Here is a 13,914-nt window from a genome sequence, read left to right on the forward strand (position 1 = left end):
GTATAGAAGTGATTGACTCCATGGACACTTCAAGTTTCATAAACGCACTTCAACGGTTTATTGCCATTAGAGGGCCCGTGAAGCATATTCATTCAGACAGAGGCACAAATTTTGTTGGAGCCGTGAAAGAACTTCAAATTCTTTCCAACTTGGACACTACCAATGTGGAAAGATACTTAAATGAGCAAGGATACACCTGAACCTTGAATCCACCTCATTCTTCTCACATGGGCGGCGTCTGGGAAAGGATGATAGGGATAGCAAGGAAAATCTTGGATTCAATCTTCTTGCAAGTGGGGAGTACGAGACTCACACATGAAAGTTTGACCACATTCTTGGCGGAAGTCTCAGCCATCATGAATGCAAGACCGTTGACTAACCTTTCCAGTGACCCTGAAGATTTGACTATCCTTACTCGGTCCATGTTACTCACACAGAAAACCAGCACCCCGAATGCTCTTCTTGGAGAATTTAATAAAAAAGACCTCTACAGAAAACAATGGAGGCAGGTGGAGGAAGCAGTATATCTCTACCTTACAATCAAGAAGGAAGTGGCAAACTAACATCAGACCTGGGAATGTTGTGCTCCTGAAAGACAGTCAGTCGCACTGGAATGAGTGGCCACTGGGCCTCATCACCAACACATTCCCAAGCAAGGATGGGAGCGTATACAAGGCCGAGGTCAAGATTTGGAAGTTTGGCGAGTAAGGATGAGCGAACCCGAACTGTATAGTTCGGGTTCGTACCGAATTTTGGGGTGTCCGTGACACGGACCCGAACCCGAACATTTTCGTAAGAGTCCGGGTTCGGTGTTCGTCACTTTCTTGGCGCTTTTTAAAAGGCTGCAAAGCAGCCAATCAACAAGTGTCATACTACTTGCCCCAAGAGGCCATCACAGCCATGCCTACTATTGACATGGCTGTGATTGTCCAGTGCAGCATGTGACCCAGCCTCTATTTAAGCTGGAGTCACGTAGCGCCGCACATCACTCTGCTCTGAACAGTGTAGGGAGAGGTTGCAGCTGCGACTGTTAGGGCGAGATTAGGCAGTGATTAACTCCTCCAAAAGACTTAAGTCAGTGATCGATCTACAGCTGTGGATCATTGAACTGCTGCTATTCAATTGCTCACTGTTTTTAGGCTGCCCAGAGCGTTTTTCATTTCACTTTTTTCTGGGGTGATCGGCAGCCATTTTGTGTCTTGTGGTGCGCCAGCACAAGCTGCCACCAAGTACATTTAACCATCAATAGTGTGGTTTTTGTTTGGCTATATCCTACATCAGGGGCAAGCTGTCACCAAGTGCATTTAACCATCAATAGTGTGGTTATTTTTTGGCTATATCCTACATCAGGGGCAAGCTGTGCTTGCTATTTTATTGAGGGGTGAAATACAATTGCCAAAATAGCAGTACCCTAAATCTGGTGTTTCAGCTGTGGCCAGCCAATTGTAATACTGTCTGCTGTCTGGCAAAGAATATATTTTTGTTCAGGGTTGAAATACAATTCCCAACTTAGCAATTTCCTAAATTAGTGGTTTCTGCTGTATCAGGACTACTTTAAATCTATTCATTAAAAGGGTATATTAGATTCAAGGTGCTGATAGGGTCATTCTCAATAACTTCACACACACGCTACTGTGCAATTCCAAGTCTAATTCTGTCTGTAAACGTCTACCTGTCACCCAGCGCCTAAATAATAGGCCTCAAATTTATATTCATCTAAATCTTTGGTTATTGCTGAGGCTGGTCAAGTTATTTTGGGTCCGTCAAAGCACAGTTTTTGTTCTGGGTTGAAATACAATTCCCAACTTAGCAATTCTCAAAATTAGTGGTTTCTGCTGTATCAGGCCTACTTTAAATCTATCCCTAAAAGGGTATATTAGATTATTCAGCTAAATCTGTCGTTACTGCTGTGCCTTTATTAGTGTAATACGGTACCTAAATAGATAGCCAGATAGTGTTAGGTGTCTGTAAAAAAAGGCCTGAATTTGAATTCAATACATTGGGCCAAATAATATTTTTCTTATTGTGGTGAACGGTAACAATGAGGAAAACATCTAGTAAGGGACGCGGCCGCGGACTTGGTCGTGGTGGTGTTAGTGGACCCTCTGGTGCTGGGAGAGGACGTGGCCGTTCTGCCACAGCCACACGTCCTAGTGTACCAACTACCTCAGGTCCCAGTAGCCGCCAGAATTTACAGCGATATTTGGTGGGGCCCAATGCCGTTCTAAGGATGGTAAGGCCTGAGCAGGTACAGGCATTAGTCAATTGGGTGGCCGACAGTGGATCCAGCACGTTCACATTATCTCCCACCCAGTCTTCTGCAGAAAGCGCACAGATGGCGCCCGAAAACCAAGCCCATCAGTCTGTCACATCACCCCTATGCATACCAGGGAAACTGTCTGAGCCTCAAGTTATGCAGCAGTCTCTTATGCTGTTTGAAGACTCCGCTGGCAGGGTTTCCACCTAGCCCTTCCCCAGTGGTGGAAGACATAGAATGCACTGACGCACAACCACTTATGTTTCCTGATGATGAGGACATGGGAATACCACCTCAGCACGTCTCTGATGATGACGAAACACAGGTGCCAACTGCTGCGTCTTTCTGCAGTGTGCAGACCGAAAAGGAGGTCAGGGAGGAAGACTGGGTGGAAGACGATGCAGGGGATGATGAGGTCCTAGACCCCACATGGAATGAAGGTCGTGCCACTGACTTTCACAGTTCGGAGGAAGAGGCAGTGGTGAGAACGAGCCAACAGCGTAGCAAAAGAGGGAGCAGTGGGCAAAAGCAGAACACCCGCCGCCAAGAGACTACGCCTGCTACTGACTGCCGCCATCTGGGACCGAGCCCCCCTAAGGCAGCTTCAAGGAGTTCCCTGGCATGGCACTTCTTCAAACAATGTGCTGACGACAAGACCCGAGTGGTTTGCACGCTGTGCCATCAGAGCCTGAAGCGAGGCATTAACGTTCTGAACCTTAGCGCAACCTGCATGACCAGGTATCTGCATGCAAAGCATGAACTGCAGTGGAGTAAACACCTTAAAAACAAGGAAGTCACTCAGGCTCCCCCTGCTACCTCTTCTGCTGCTGCCGCCTCGGCCTCTTCTGCTGCTGCCGCCTCGGCCTCTTCCTCCGCCTCTGGAGGAACGTTGGCACCTGTCGCCCAGCAAACAGAGGATGTACCACTAACACCACCACCTCCGTCACCAAGCATCTCAACCATATCACACGCCAGCGTTCAGCTCTCCATCTCACAAACATTTGAGAGAAAGCGTAAATTCCCACCTAGCCACCCTCGATCCCTGGCCCTGAATGCCAGCATTTCTAAACTACTGGCCTATGAAATGCTGTCATTTAGGCTGGTGGACACAGACAGCTTCAAACAGCTCATGTTGCTTGCTGTACCACAGTATGTTGTTCCCAGCCGCCACTACTTCTCCAAGAGATCCGTGCCTTCCCTGCACAACCAAGTATCCGATAAAATCAAGTGTGCACTGCGCAACGCCATCTGTGGCAAGGTCCACCTAACCACAGATACGTGGACCAGTAAGCACGGCCAGGGACGCTATATCTCCCTAACTGCACACTGGGTAAATGTAGTGGCAGCTGGGCCCCAGGCGGAGAGCTGTTTGGCGCACGTCCTTCCGCCGCCAAGGATCGCAGGGCAACATTCTTTGCCTCCTGTTGCCTCCTCCTCCTACTCGGCTTCTTCCTCCTCTTCTTCCACCTGCTCATCCAGTCAGCCACACACCTTCACCACCAACTTCAGCACAGCCCGGGGTAAACGTCAGCAGGCCATTCTGAAACTCATATGTTTGGGGGACAGGCCCCACACCGCACAGGAGTTGTGGCGAGGTATAGAACAACAGACCGACGAGTGGTTGCTGCCGGTGAGCCTCAAGCCCGGCCTGGTGGTGTGCGATAATCGGCGAAATCTCGTTGCAGCTCTGGGACTAGCCGGTTTGACGCACATCCCTTGCTTGGCGCATGTGCTGAATTTGGTGGTGCAGAAGTTCATTCACAACTACCCCGACATGTCAGAGCTGCTGCATAAAGTGCGGGCCGTCTGTTCGCGCTTCCGGCGTTCACATCCTGCTGCTGCTCGCCTGTCTGCACTACAGTGTAACTTCGGCCTTCCCGCTCACCGCCTCATATGCGACGTGCCCACCAGGTGGAACTCCACCTTGCACATGCTGGACAGACTGTGCTAGCAGCAGCAGGCCATAGTGGAGTTTCAGCTGCAGCACGCACGGGTCAGTCGCACTGCGGAACAGCACCACTTCACCACCAATGACTGGGCCTCCATGCGAGACCTGTGTGCCCTGTTGCGCTGTTTCGAGTACTCCACCAACATGGCCAGTGGCGATGACGCCGTTATCAGCGTTACAATACCACTTCTATGTCTCCTTGAGAAAACACTTAGGGCGATGATGGAAGAGGAGGTGGCCCAGGAGGAGGAGGAAGAGGGGTCATTTTTAGCACTTTCAGGCCAGTCTCTTTGAAGTGACTCAGAGGGAGGTTTTTTGCAACAGCAGAGGCCAGGTACAAATGTGGCCAGCCAGGGCCCACTACTGGAGGACGAGGAGGATGAGGATGAGGTGGAGGAGGATGAGGATGAAGCATGGTCACAGCGGGGTGGCACCCAACTCAGCTCGGGCCCATCACTGGTGCGTGGCTGGGGGGAAACACAGGACGATGACGATACGCCTCCCACAGAGGACAGCTTGTCCTTACATCTGGGCAGCCTGGCACACATGAGCGACTACATGCTGCAGTGCCTGCGCAACGACAGCAGAGTTGCCCACATTTTAACGTGTGCGGACTACTAGGTTGCCACCCTGCTGGATCCACGGTACAAAGACAATGTGCCCACCTTACTTCCTGCACTGGAGCGTGATAGGAAGATGCGCGAGTACAAACGCACGTTGGTAGACGCGCTACTGAGAGCATTCCCAAATGTCACAGGGGAACAAGTGGAAGCCCAAGGCCAAGGCAGAGGAGGAGCAAGAGGTCGCCAAGGCAGCTGTGTCACGGCCAGCTCCTCTGAGGGCAGGGTTAGCATGGCAGAGATGTGGAAATGTTTTGTCAACACGCCACAGCTAACTGCACCACCACCTGATACGCAACGTGTTAGCAGGAGGCAACATTTCATTAACATGGTGGAACAGTACGTGTGCACACCCCTCCACGTACTGACTGATGGTTCGGCCCCATTCAACTTCTGGGTCTCTAAATTGTCCACGTGGCCAGAGCTAGCCTTTTATGCGGTGCTGGCCTGCCCGGCGGCCAGCGTTTTGTCTGAACGTGTATTGAGCACTGTCTACAGCCAATGTGGACAAGTTGACGTTCATAAAAATGAACCAGGCATGGATCCCACAGGACCTGTCCGTCCCTTGTCCAGATTAGACATTAACTACCTCCCCTTAACCATATATTATTGTACTCCAGGGCACTTCCTCATTCAATCCTATTTTTATTTTCATTTTACCATTATATTGCGGGGCAACCCAAAGTTGAATTAACCTCTCCTCTGTCTGGGTGCCGGGGCCTAAATATATGACAATGGACTGTTCCAATGTTGGGTGACGTGAAGCATGATTCTTTGCTATGACATCATGACTGATTCTCTGCTGACATGAAGCCAGATTCTCTGTTATGGGACCTCTCTCCTCTGCCTGGGCCTAAATATCTGACAATGGACTGTTCCAGTGTTGGGTGACGTGAAGCATGATTATCTGCTATGACATGAAGACTGATTCTCTGCTGACATGAAGCCTGAATCTCTGTTATGGGACCTCTCTCCTCTGCCTGGGTGCCGGGGTCTAAATATATGCCAATGGACTGTTCCAATGTTGGGTGACGTGAAGCCTGATTCTCTGCTATGACATGAAGACTGATTCTCTGCTGACATGAAGCCTGAATCTCTGCTATAGGACCTCTCACCTCTGCCTGGGTGCCTGGGCCTAAATATCTGACAATGGACTGTTCCAGTGTTGGGTGACGTGAAGCCTGTTTCTCTGCTATGACATGAAGACTGATTCTCTGCTAAATATCTGACAATGGACTGCTTCAGATGGATGCAATACAATGGCATCGAGTTCCATTGTACAGAAAAAAAAAATGATAGGTTAATGCATATGATTTTTTTACTGAACTATGCAGGATAGAAAAGTATGGTGTACTATGCTTTTGTATCCTTTTTCCCCCAATGTATACGTTAAAAGGATGGCTAAAACATGATGTGAAACTACCCTAAAGGTGCATTTATACTGGCCAATTTTCACATTATCAGGAATGAACATTCCCACAAACGATTGTATCCGATAATCTGCCCATGTAAAGCTGCCGAAGATTACCCGATGAACAAGCAATAGCCATCACTCATATTCCTACAGTGTAGGTGATCGCTGCATGTACTGTAAATGTAGTTCTTCACCTGCACTGATGAGCAGGTAATTGTTGTGAAGGAATGCTTCCTTCCTGATAATTGTCCGCTAGTCGTCTCAGTGTAAATGTGCCTGAACACATGACTGCAGGATCAGACCACATGCCGGGTTTGTTTTTAGGCTGTAACCCACAAGTGTGCATTGGAGCTCTGTACACAAAATAGTAAATTCTCTTTACAAAGTTACTTCAAATAGTGTTTTAGAGGAACTGTATCCATGGAAAAGGGTGGTAAAACTGTGCACAGTCGCATAGATTGTAATAGCATGTGGGCTGTAAAAGCATCTTTTAAAGACTCATGCAGAGCCGAGCAAAGAATTCTTTAAAATGTAGCCAAAACCTGTAGTGAATATTCTCATTGGTGAAAGAAATGGTGAAAGAAGTTCAACAATTCATCTCACTTACATACTATTCATTGCTAAAATAATATAACTTGTCATTAAATGAGCATATAGCACTTTTTGAAAACTGTTAGAGTACGGTTCTTTACTACCTCTTGGTGTAGGGCAGGGATGGCCAACCTGAGGCTCTCCAGCTGTTTCAAAACTACAACTCCCAGCATGCCCATACTACCTACAGCTATCACCCTACAGCAGGGCATGGTGGGAGTTGTAGTTTTACAACAGCTAGAGAGCCGCAGGTTGGCCCTGCCTGGTGTAGGGCATTCCATAGGTTGACTACACTAACTATAAAAAAAACTCTTCCTAAGGGCTCATGCATGCGGCTGTTGCACAGCCACACCCCTATTGCTGCCCTTAAACAGTGGGTCCGCAATATGGGGCCGTGTGCACACTGTATCGTGGATTCAGATCCATTCACTTGGGTCTGAAATCCGGGAGATACAGTGTGCTGCGAAACAGAGGCACAGATCGGAAGCCCATGGAAGCATTAAGGAGTGCTTCTGTTGGTTTTCTGCCCATGCCCCCATTGCAAAAAAGTAGTGCATGCAGTGAATAGGTCCTTCATCCACATATGACGGCCCTACGGTTGGTGACCATGCACGGGCCTGGCATGAGCCCTTAGGCCCCTTTCACACAGGCGAGAATTACACACGGATGCAATGCGTGAGGTGAACGCATTGCACCCGCACTGAATCCAGACTTATTCACTTCAATGGAGCTGTTCAGATGAGCGGTGATTTTCACGCATCACTTGTGCGTTGCGTGAAAATCGCAGCATGTTCTATATTCTGTGTTTTCCACGCAACACAGGCCCCATAGAAATGAATGGGGATGAGTGAAAATCGCAAGCATCCGCAAGCAAGTGCGGATGCAATGCGATTTTCACGCATGGTTGCTAAGGAGACGAGGGATGAGTTACCCGGGACCCCATTTACTTTATTATTTTCCATTGTAAAATGATTATTATGGAAAATAATAGCATTCTTTAATTCAGAATGCTAAGTAAAAGGTCCATTGTGGGGTTCAAGAAAAAAAAAAATTAACTCGCCACTTCCACTTGATCGCGCAGCCGGACTTGTCTTCTTTCTTCTTCTTCTTGCAGGACCTGGCTGGAAAAGGAGCGTCGGTGACGTCATCGCGCTCATCATGTGGTGAGCGGGGTGACGTCAGCGCAGGTCCTGCTGAATGAAGATAGAATTCTTCTATCTTCATTCAGCAGGACCTGCACTGACGTCACTGCTCTCACCATGCGGTGAGCTCGATCACATCACCAAAGGTCCTTTTCCAGCCAGGTCCTGCAAGAAGAAGAAAGAAGACGAGCCCGGCTGCGCGATCAAGTGGAAGTGGTGAGTTACATATTTATTTATTTTTTTACTTGGACCTTTTACTTAGCATTCTGAATTAAAGAATGCTATTATTCTCCATTATAACCATGTTACATACAGAACACCGATCCAAAACCCGAACTTCAGTGAAGAAGTTCGGGTCTGGGTACCACAGTCAGTTTTTTAGCACGCGCGTGCAAAACACATTGCACCCGCGCAATAAAAACTGAACAGCGGAACGCAATCACAGTCAAAACTGACTGCAATTGCATACCTATTCGCACGATTTTCCCTAATCGCAGACGCAACGCATCCGGACCTAAACTGGACCCGCTCATCTGCAAGGGGCTTTATAGTGATGTCTGAATCACCTTTCTTCCACCCATACAGCATGTCCCCAGGCCTTTTGTTCAGTATAATGGTATTACCTTATGACAAAGTCATGAGAGTCAATCTCTTTCCCACATCCACTGTTGAGTAAAATGCCAGAGTTTCCCACAATGGCACAGGTCTTGAAGTTCTTGTTTTTCAAAGGGGACGTTCTAGGTAACAGTTCGTACAAGTTCTTGGATATATTCATGGTGCTGTCTCTGTCAAATATATAATGTATAATATCTCCCGGTTTCAGAGTCCCTTTTAGAACTGATATGTCCCTTTCAGCATCCAGAAAATGCAAGATTTGCTTCCTACAAAAGTAGACAAAAAACATGAACAGTTATTAAAAAGAATCTTACTTATACAGGAAAAGAGGCCAACAGTCTTAAATGAGCTCCTTTCCTTCAGCATCTGAAACATGCAGTTTTTTGCAGATTATGTTCTAGGTTGCTACTGAGCTCAGTCTGTGTGTGCTCATTGAAGTGAATATAACTGGCCCTCTTATGAGTACATAACAGAACTGTACAATTACTACAATAACCCACAGTATAGAATTTTCTTATTTTTCTCATATTTTCAAAGGATTTAGGCACCATGTAAACGGAAAAGCACTTTATGGCTAGACATTGGAATTTTATGAAGTGGGTGTAAAGTTGAATTTCCTCTTAAAGAGCCTTATATGCCACATAAAGACAGTAAGGGGTGATAAGCTGAAATATCAAAGCATAATTCAGTCTCTATTGTTTTATAACCGGGCCAGGAAGATCGGTATATGTGCAACCTTTTAACCTAGCTAACAACAATGTCAGGAAAGGGTGGCACTAGCAGTTAAGGCCTAGGAGAAATTGGGTTTACCAGCAAGCCTTGGAGCACTTTCAGGGCTTAGGGCACCCTCTAGATTTAATTCACATATTAATGCATACTGTACCTCATAAAACCTATTTTTCTCTACAATCAAACCATTAAAAATGGCAAAAAAAGACCAAATGGTTATACATTCTCTAGCAAGTTGCTTTACAGGCGTAATTCACCTGGTTATAAGGGGAAATAATAGCATTCTTAAAACAGAATGCTAAGTAAATTAGGGATGGAGTGGTTAAAAAAAATATATTAACCCTTTCATGACCAAGGGTCATTGATGCCCCAGTGTCCAGGTCAAAATTTACAAATCTGACATGTGTCACTTTATGTGGTAATAGCTTTGGAACACTTTTACTTATCCACGCCATTCTGAGATTGTTTTCTCGTGACACATTGTACTTCATGATAGTCATATATTTGAGTCAATATATTTCACCTTTATTTATGAAAAAATCCCAAATTTACCAAAAATTAGGAAAAATTCTCAATTTTCCAAATTTCCATTTCTCTGCGTCTAAAACAGAAAGTGATACCTAATAAAATATTTATTACTTAACATTCCCCATATGTCTACTTTATGTTGGCATCATTTTGGAAATGTAATTTTATTTTTTTAGGGCGTTAGAAGGCTTAGAAGTTTAGAAGCAATTCTTACAATTTTTAAGAAAATTTCCAAAACCCACTTTTTAAGGACCAGTTCAGGTCTGAAGTCCCTTTGTGGGGCTTACATAGTGGAAACCCCCATAAATGACCCCATTATAGAAACTACACCCCTCAAGTTACTCAAAACTGATTTTACAAACTTTGTTAACCCTTTAGGCGTTCCACAAGAATTAAAGGAAAATGGAGATGAAATTTAAAAATTTCACATTTTTGGCAGATTTTCCATTTTATATATTTTTTTTCTTTAACACATTGAGGGTTAACAGCCAAACAAAACTCAATATTTATTACCCTGATTCCGCGGTTTACAGAAACACCCCACATGTGGTCGTAAACTGCTGTAGGGGCACACGGCAGGGCGCAGAAGGAAAGGAATGCCATACGGTTTTTGGAAGGCAGATTGTGCTGGATTGGTTTTCTGAACGCCATATGTTTTTTATTTTTCTGCCGATCGTCTTGTGCAGGGGCTCGTTTTTTGCAGAAAGTGTTGAGGTTTTTATTGGTATCATTTTTGGGTACATAGGATTTTTTGATCATTCTTTATTACACTTTATGGGGCAAGGTGACCCAAAAATTGGCTGTTTTGGAATAGTTTTCATTTATTTATTTTCACAGCGTTCATCTGAGGAGTTAGGTCATGTGATAGTTTTATAGAGAAGATCGTTACGGACGTGGCAATACCTAATATGTATACTTTTTCTTATTTATTTAAGTTTTACACAATAATAGCATTTCTGAAACAAAAAAAATGATGTTTTAGTGTCTATATAGTCTGAGAGCCATAGCTTTTTTATTTTCTGGGCGATTGTCTTAAATAGGGTATCATTTTTTGCGGGACGAAGTGATGGTTTGATTGGTACTATTTTGGGGGTCATAAGCCTTTTTGATCGCTTGCTGTTGCACTTTTTGTGATGTAAGGTGACAAAAATAGCTTTTTTGGCACTGTTTTTTTTTAAATTAATTTTTATGGTGTTTATCGGACGGGGTCCATCACGTGATATATTTATAGAGACGGTCGTTACGGACGCGGTGACACCTAATATGTGTATTTTATTTTATTTTTTCATTTTTTTATAGGAAAAGGCAATGTCTTTTTTTTATTTACATTTTTATTGATTTATTTTTACTTTTATTATTTTCACTTTTTTTTATCAGTTCCCTCTTGGATCTTGAAGATCCAGTGGGGCTGATAGTTGTACTATACTTTGCAATGCTCTTGCATTGCAAAGTATAATACTTCCAGACTGCCTGTAGGTGGCAGCACTGGACGCCTTTGCCATGGCAACTGGACGCTTTTGCAAAGCGTCCGGTTGCCATGGCAACCATCGGGTGCTGCAATCACAGCGCTGCAGCCCCGATGGTGGAGAGAGGGAGCCCCCTCCCTCTGTTAACCCGATGGATGCCGCAACCGCAGCATCTATCGGGTTACAGGAGAGTGTCAGCATAGAGCTGACACTCTCTGCTGATGGCGGCGGCTCAGGAATGGAGCCGCCGCCATCGCACACAGAATGGGGAATCGGGGGCAGCGCTGGGGGGGGCGTCCAGAAAATTAATGCAGGGGGCGGGGAAGGGGCGGACCGCATCAGGGCAGGAAGGACATCAGCGGCGCGCAGCAGGCACAGATCGGCGTGGCAGAGGTGGCACAGGTCAGCGGGGCACAGATGGGGGGGACCACAGAGGGGCACCAAAGGCTTGGAGGATCGGGGGGCACGAGGACACCTTACCGATTTCAGGCTCTGATCTGCAGAGCGCAGATCAGAGCCAGAAACCGGCATTTTAACGCTGCCGCGATCCGATTGGTTAGTCTGCACAGACTAACCAATCGGATCGATTGCCGGCAAGGGGCCACTCTGATTGGTCCCTTGCCGGCATTACTGCACTGTATGCTGTCCGTGACAGCATACAGGGCAGGGGCAGAAGCTTTAATCCAAGCGCTTTGCAGCGCTTGGATTAAAGAGCTGCCAGAACGTATATATACGTGGTAGCTGCACGGGGTATGTGCAGCTATCACGTATATATACAGATTGCAGACGTGAAAGGGTTAATAGACCATGTGATGGACCATGTGATGAGCGCAGTGACGTCACCAAAGGTCCTTTTCCTCCCAGGTCATCAAAAAATAAGAAAGAAGACAAGCCGGGCAGCATGAACAAGTGGATGAGGCGAGTTTAATTATAATATTTTTTTTTAACCCCTCTAACCCTAATTTACTTAGCATTCTGTTTTAAGAATGCTATTATTTTCCCTTATAACCATGTTATAAGGGAAAATATTAAAATCTACAGAATGCCTAACCCAAACCCGAACTTCAGAGAAGGGGCGAGTGCTCTGTATAGATAGGCAGGGCATTCCTAGTTCCTTCCCTATAAATAGGGTGCTCTAGGGTTAGTTGTTCCTATTGTCCTATCTACACAAGAGGATAAGAGCCACCCGTTTGTATGCCTGCATCGTATCAATTGACGCACATCAAGGCACTACAATAACTTTGAGAAACTCTCCATTAGCCATTGGAACTTGTGTTGGATTACATCTATTGAAGCACACCAAAGAAATTATTCAATTTATTCTCTATTGTGTTAATTGGGCCTTGCATTGCCTCATGGTTCTGCTACAGTGTAGGGGACTATATTGTACATTATTCACCTAATTTGGTGTTTGTATGTCTTTTTGGTGCAGAGCATTTATTTTATTTTAGTAAAAGTTAAGATTTATCACCCTTTTGCCCCCTGGGGTTTTTGTTAGTATCTACTTTCACGTTAGCGCTAATATTTTCCGGTATTAAGATCAATGGGGACAAAACGTAACTGAACAGAACGGAGTACCCCAAAATACATTCCGTTCAGTTCTCATACCGGAGATCAAACCGCAGCATGCTGCGGTTTTCTTTCCATCATGGGATGCGGAGCAAAACGGATCCGACATGACACACAATGCAAGTCAATGGGGATGGATCACCATCTGACACTATCTGACACAATAGAAAATGGATCGGTCCCCCATTGACTTTTAATGGAGTTCATGATGGATTTGTCTTAGATATGTTAAAGATAACACAACCGAATCTGTTCATAACGGATGCAGATGGTTGTATTATATGTAACGGAAGCGTTTTTGCTGAACCTTGCCGGATCCAGCAAAAACGCTAGTGTAAAAGTAGCCTAAGGCCTCTTGCACACAAATGAATTTTATTACCGTTTTATGTTCTGTTAATTTTTTGCGGACCGTATACGGAACCATTCATTTCAATGGGTCCGCAAAAAAAATGGAAGGTACTCCGTGTGCATTCCGTTTCCTTATTTCCGGTATTTCTGTGCTGCAAAAAAATAGAACATGTCCTATTCTTGTCCGCATTACGGACAAGGATTGTACTATTCTATTAGGGGTTAGCTGTTCTGCAAAATACGGAATGCACACGGACGCCATCCGTATTTGTTGCTGATCCGTTTTTTGAAGACGGAAAAATACATATGGTTGTGTGCATGAGGCCTAAGGCTGGGTTCACATCTGGTCCTTAATTCAAGCAGTCTGTTCGGGGAAACAGACTGCTTGAATTCACTGTACCTGGCGTACATGCCAGCCCTCAGCCGGACAAAAAATGCTACATGCAGAATTTTTTGTCTGGCCGAAAGAAAGCACATGCAGTAAGTGGCTGGATCGCCGCTGGACTCTATTAAAGTGAATGGGGATCCGGAGGTGCGCGGTGGTATGCGGAAATGCCGGAAACTCTGACAGTGTGTTCCTCCACCGAAACAGACGACAGCCTAAGATTACTGCTACAAAATGCTGTAATACGTGGTATTTAATTTTCAATGGCATAGTACTGCTGAAATTTAAAAAAAAGCCAGAAA

The 13,914-nt window shown here is 45.5% G+C and overlaps 1 protein-coding gene across 1 annotated transcript in view; it reads right to left on the reverse strand.

Annotated features, from left to right (window-relative positions):
* Nucleotides 1-13,914, reverse strand: part of ST8SIA2 (ST8 alpha-N-acetyl-neuraminide alpha-2,8-sialyltransferase 2) — a 486,181-nt gene that overhangs the window by 132,513 nt on the left and 339,754 nt on the right. The window contains exon 4 of the mRNA XM_044283199.1: nucleotides 8,596-8,853. Coding sequence (XP_044139134.1) covers nucleotides 8,596-8,853 — 258 coding nt within the window. The remainder of the gene's footprint in view (nucleotides 1-8,595; nucleotides 8,854-13,914) is intronic.

Source organism: Bufo gargarizans, chromosome 2, assembly GCF_014858855.1.
Source record: "Bufo gargarizans isolate SCDJY-AF-19 chromosome 2, ASM1485885v1, whole genome shotgun sequence".
Lineage (NCBI taxonomy): Eukaryota > Metazoa > Chordata > Amphibia > Anura > Bufonidae > Bufo > Bufo gargarizans.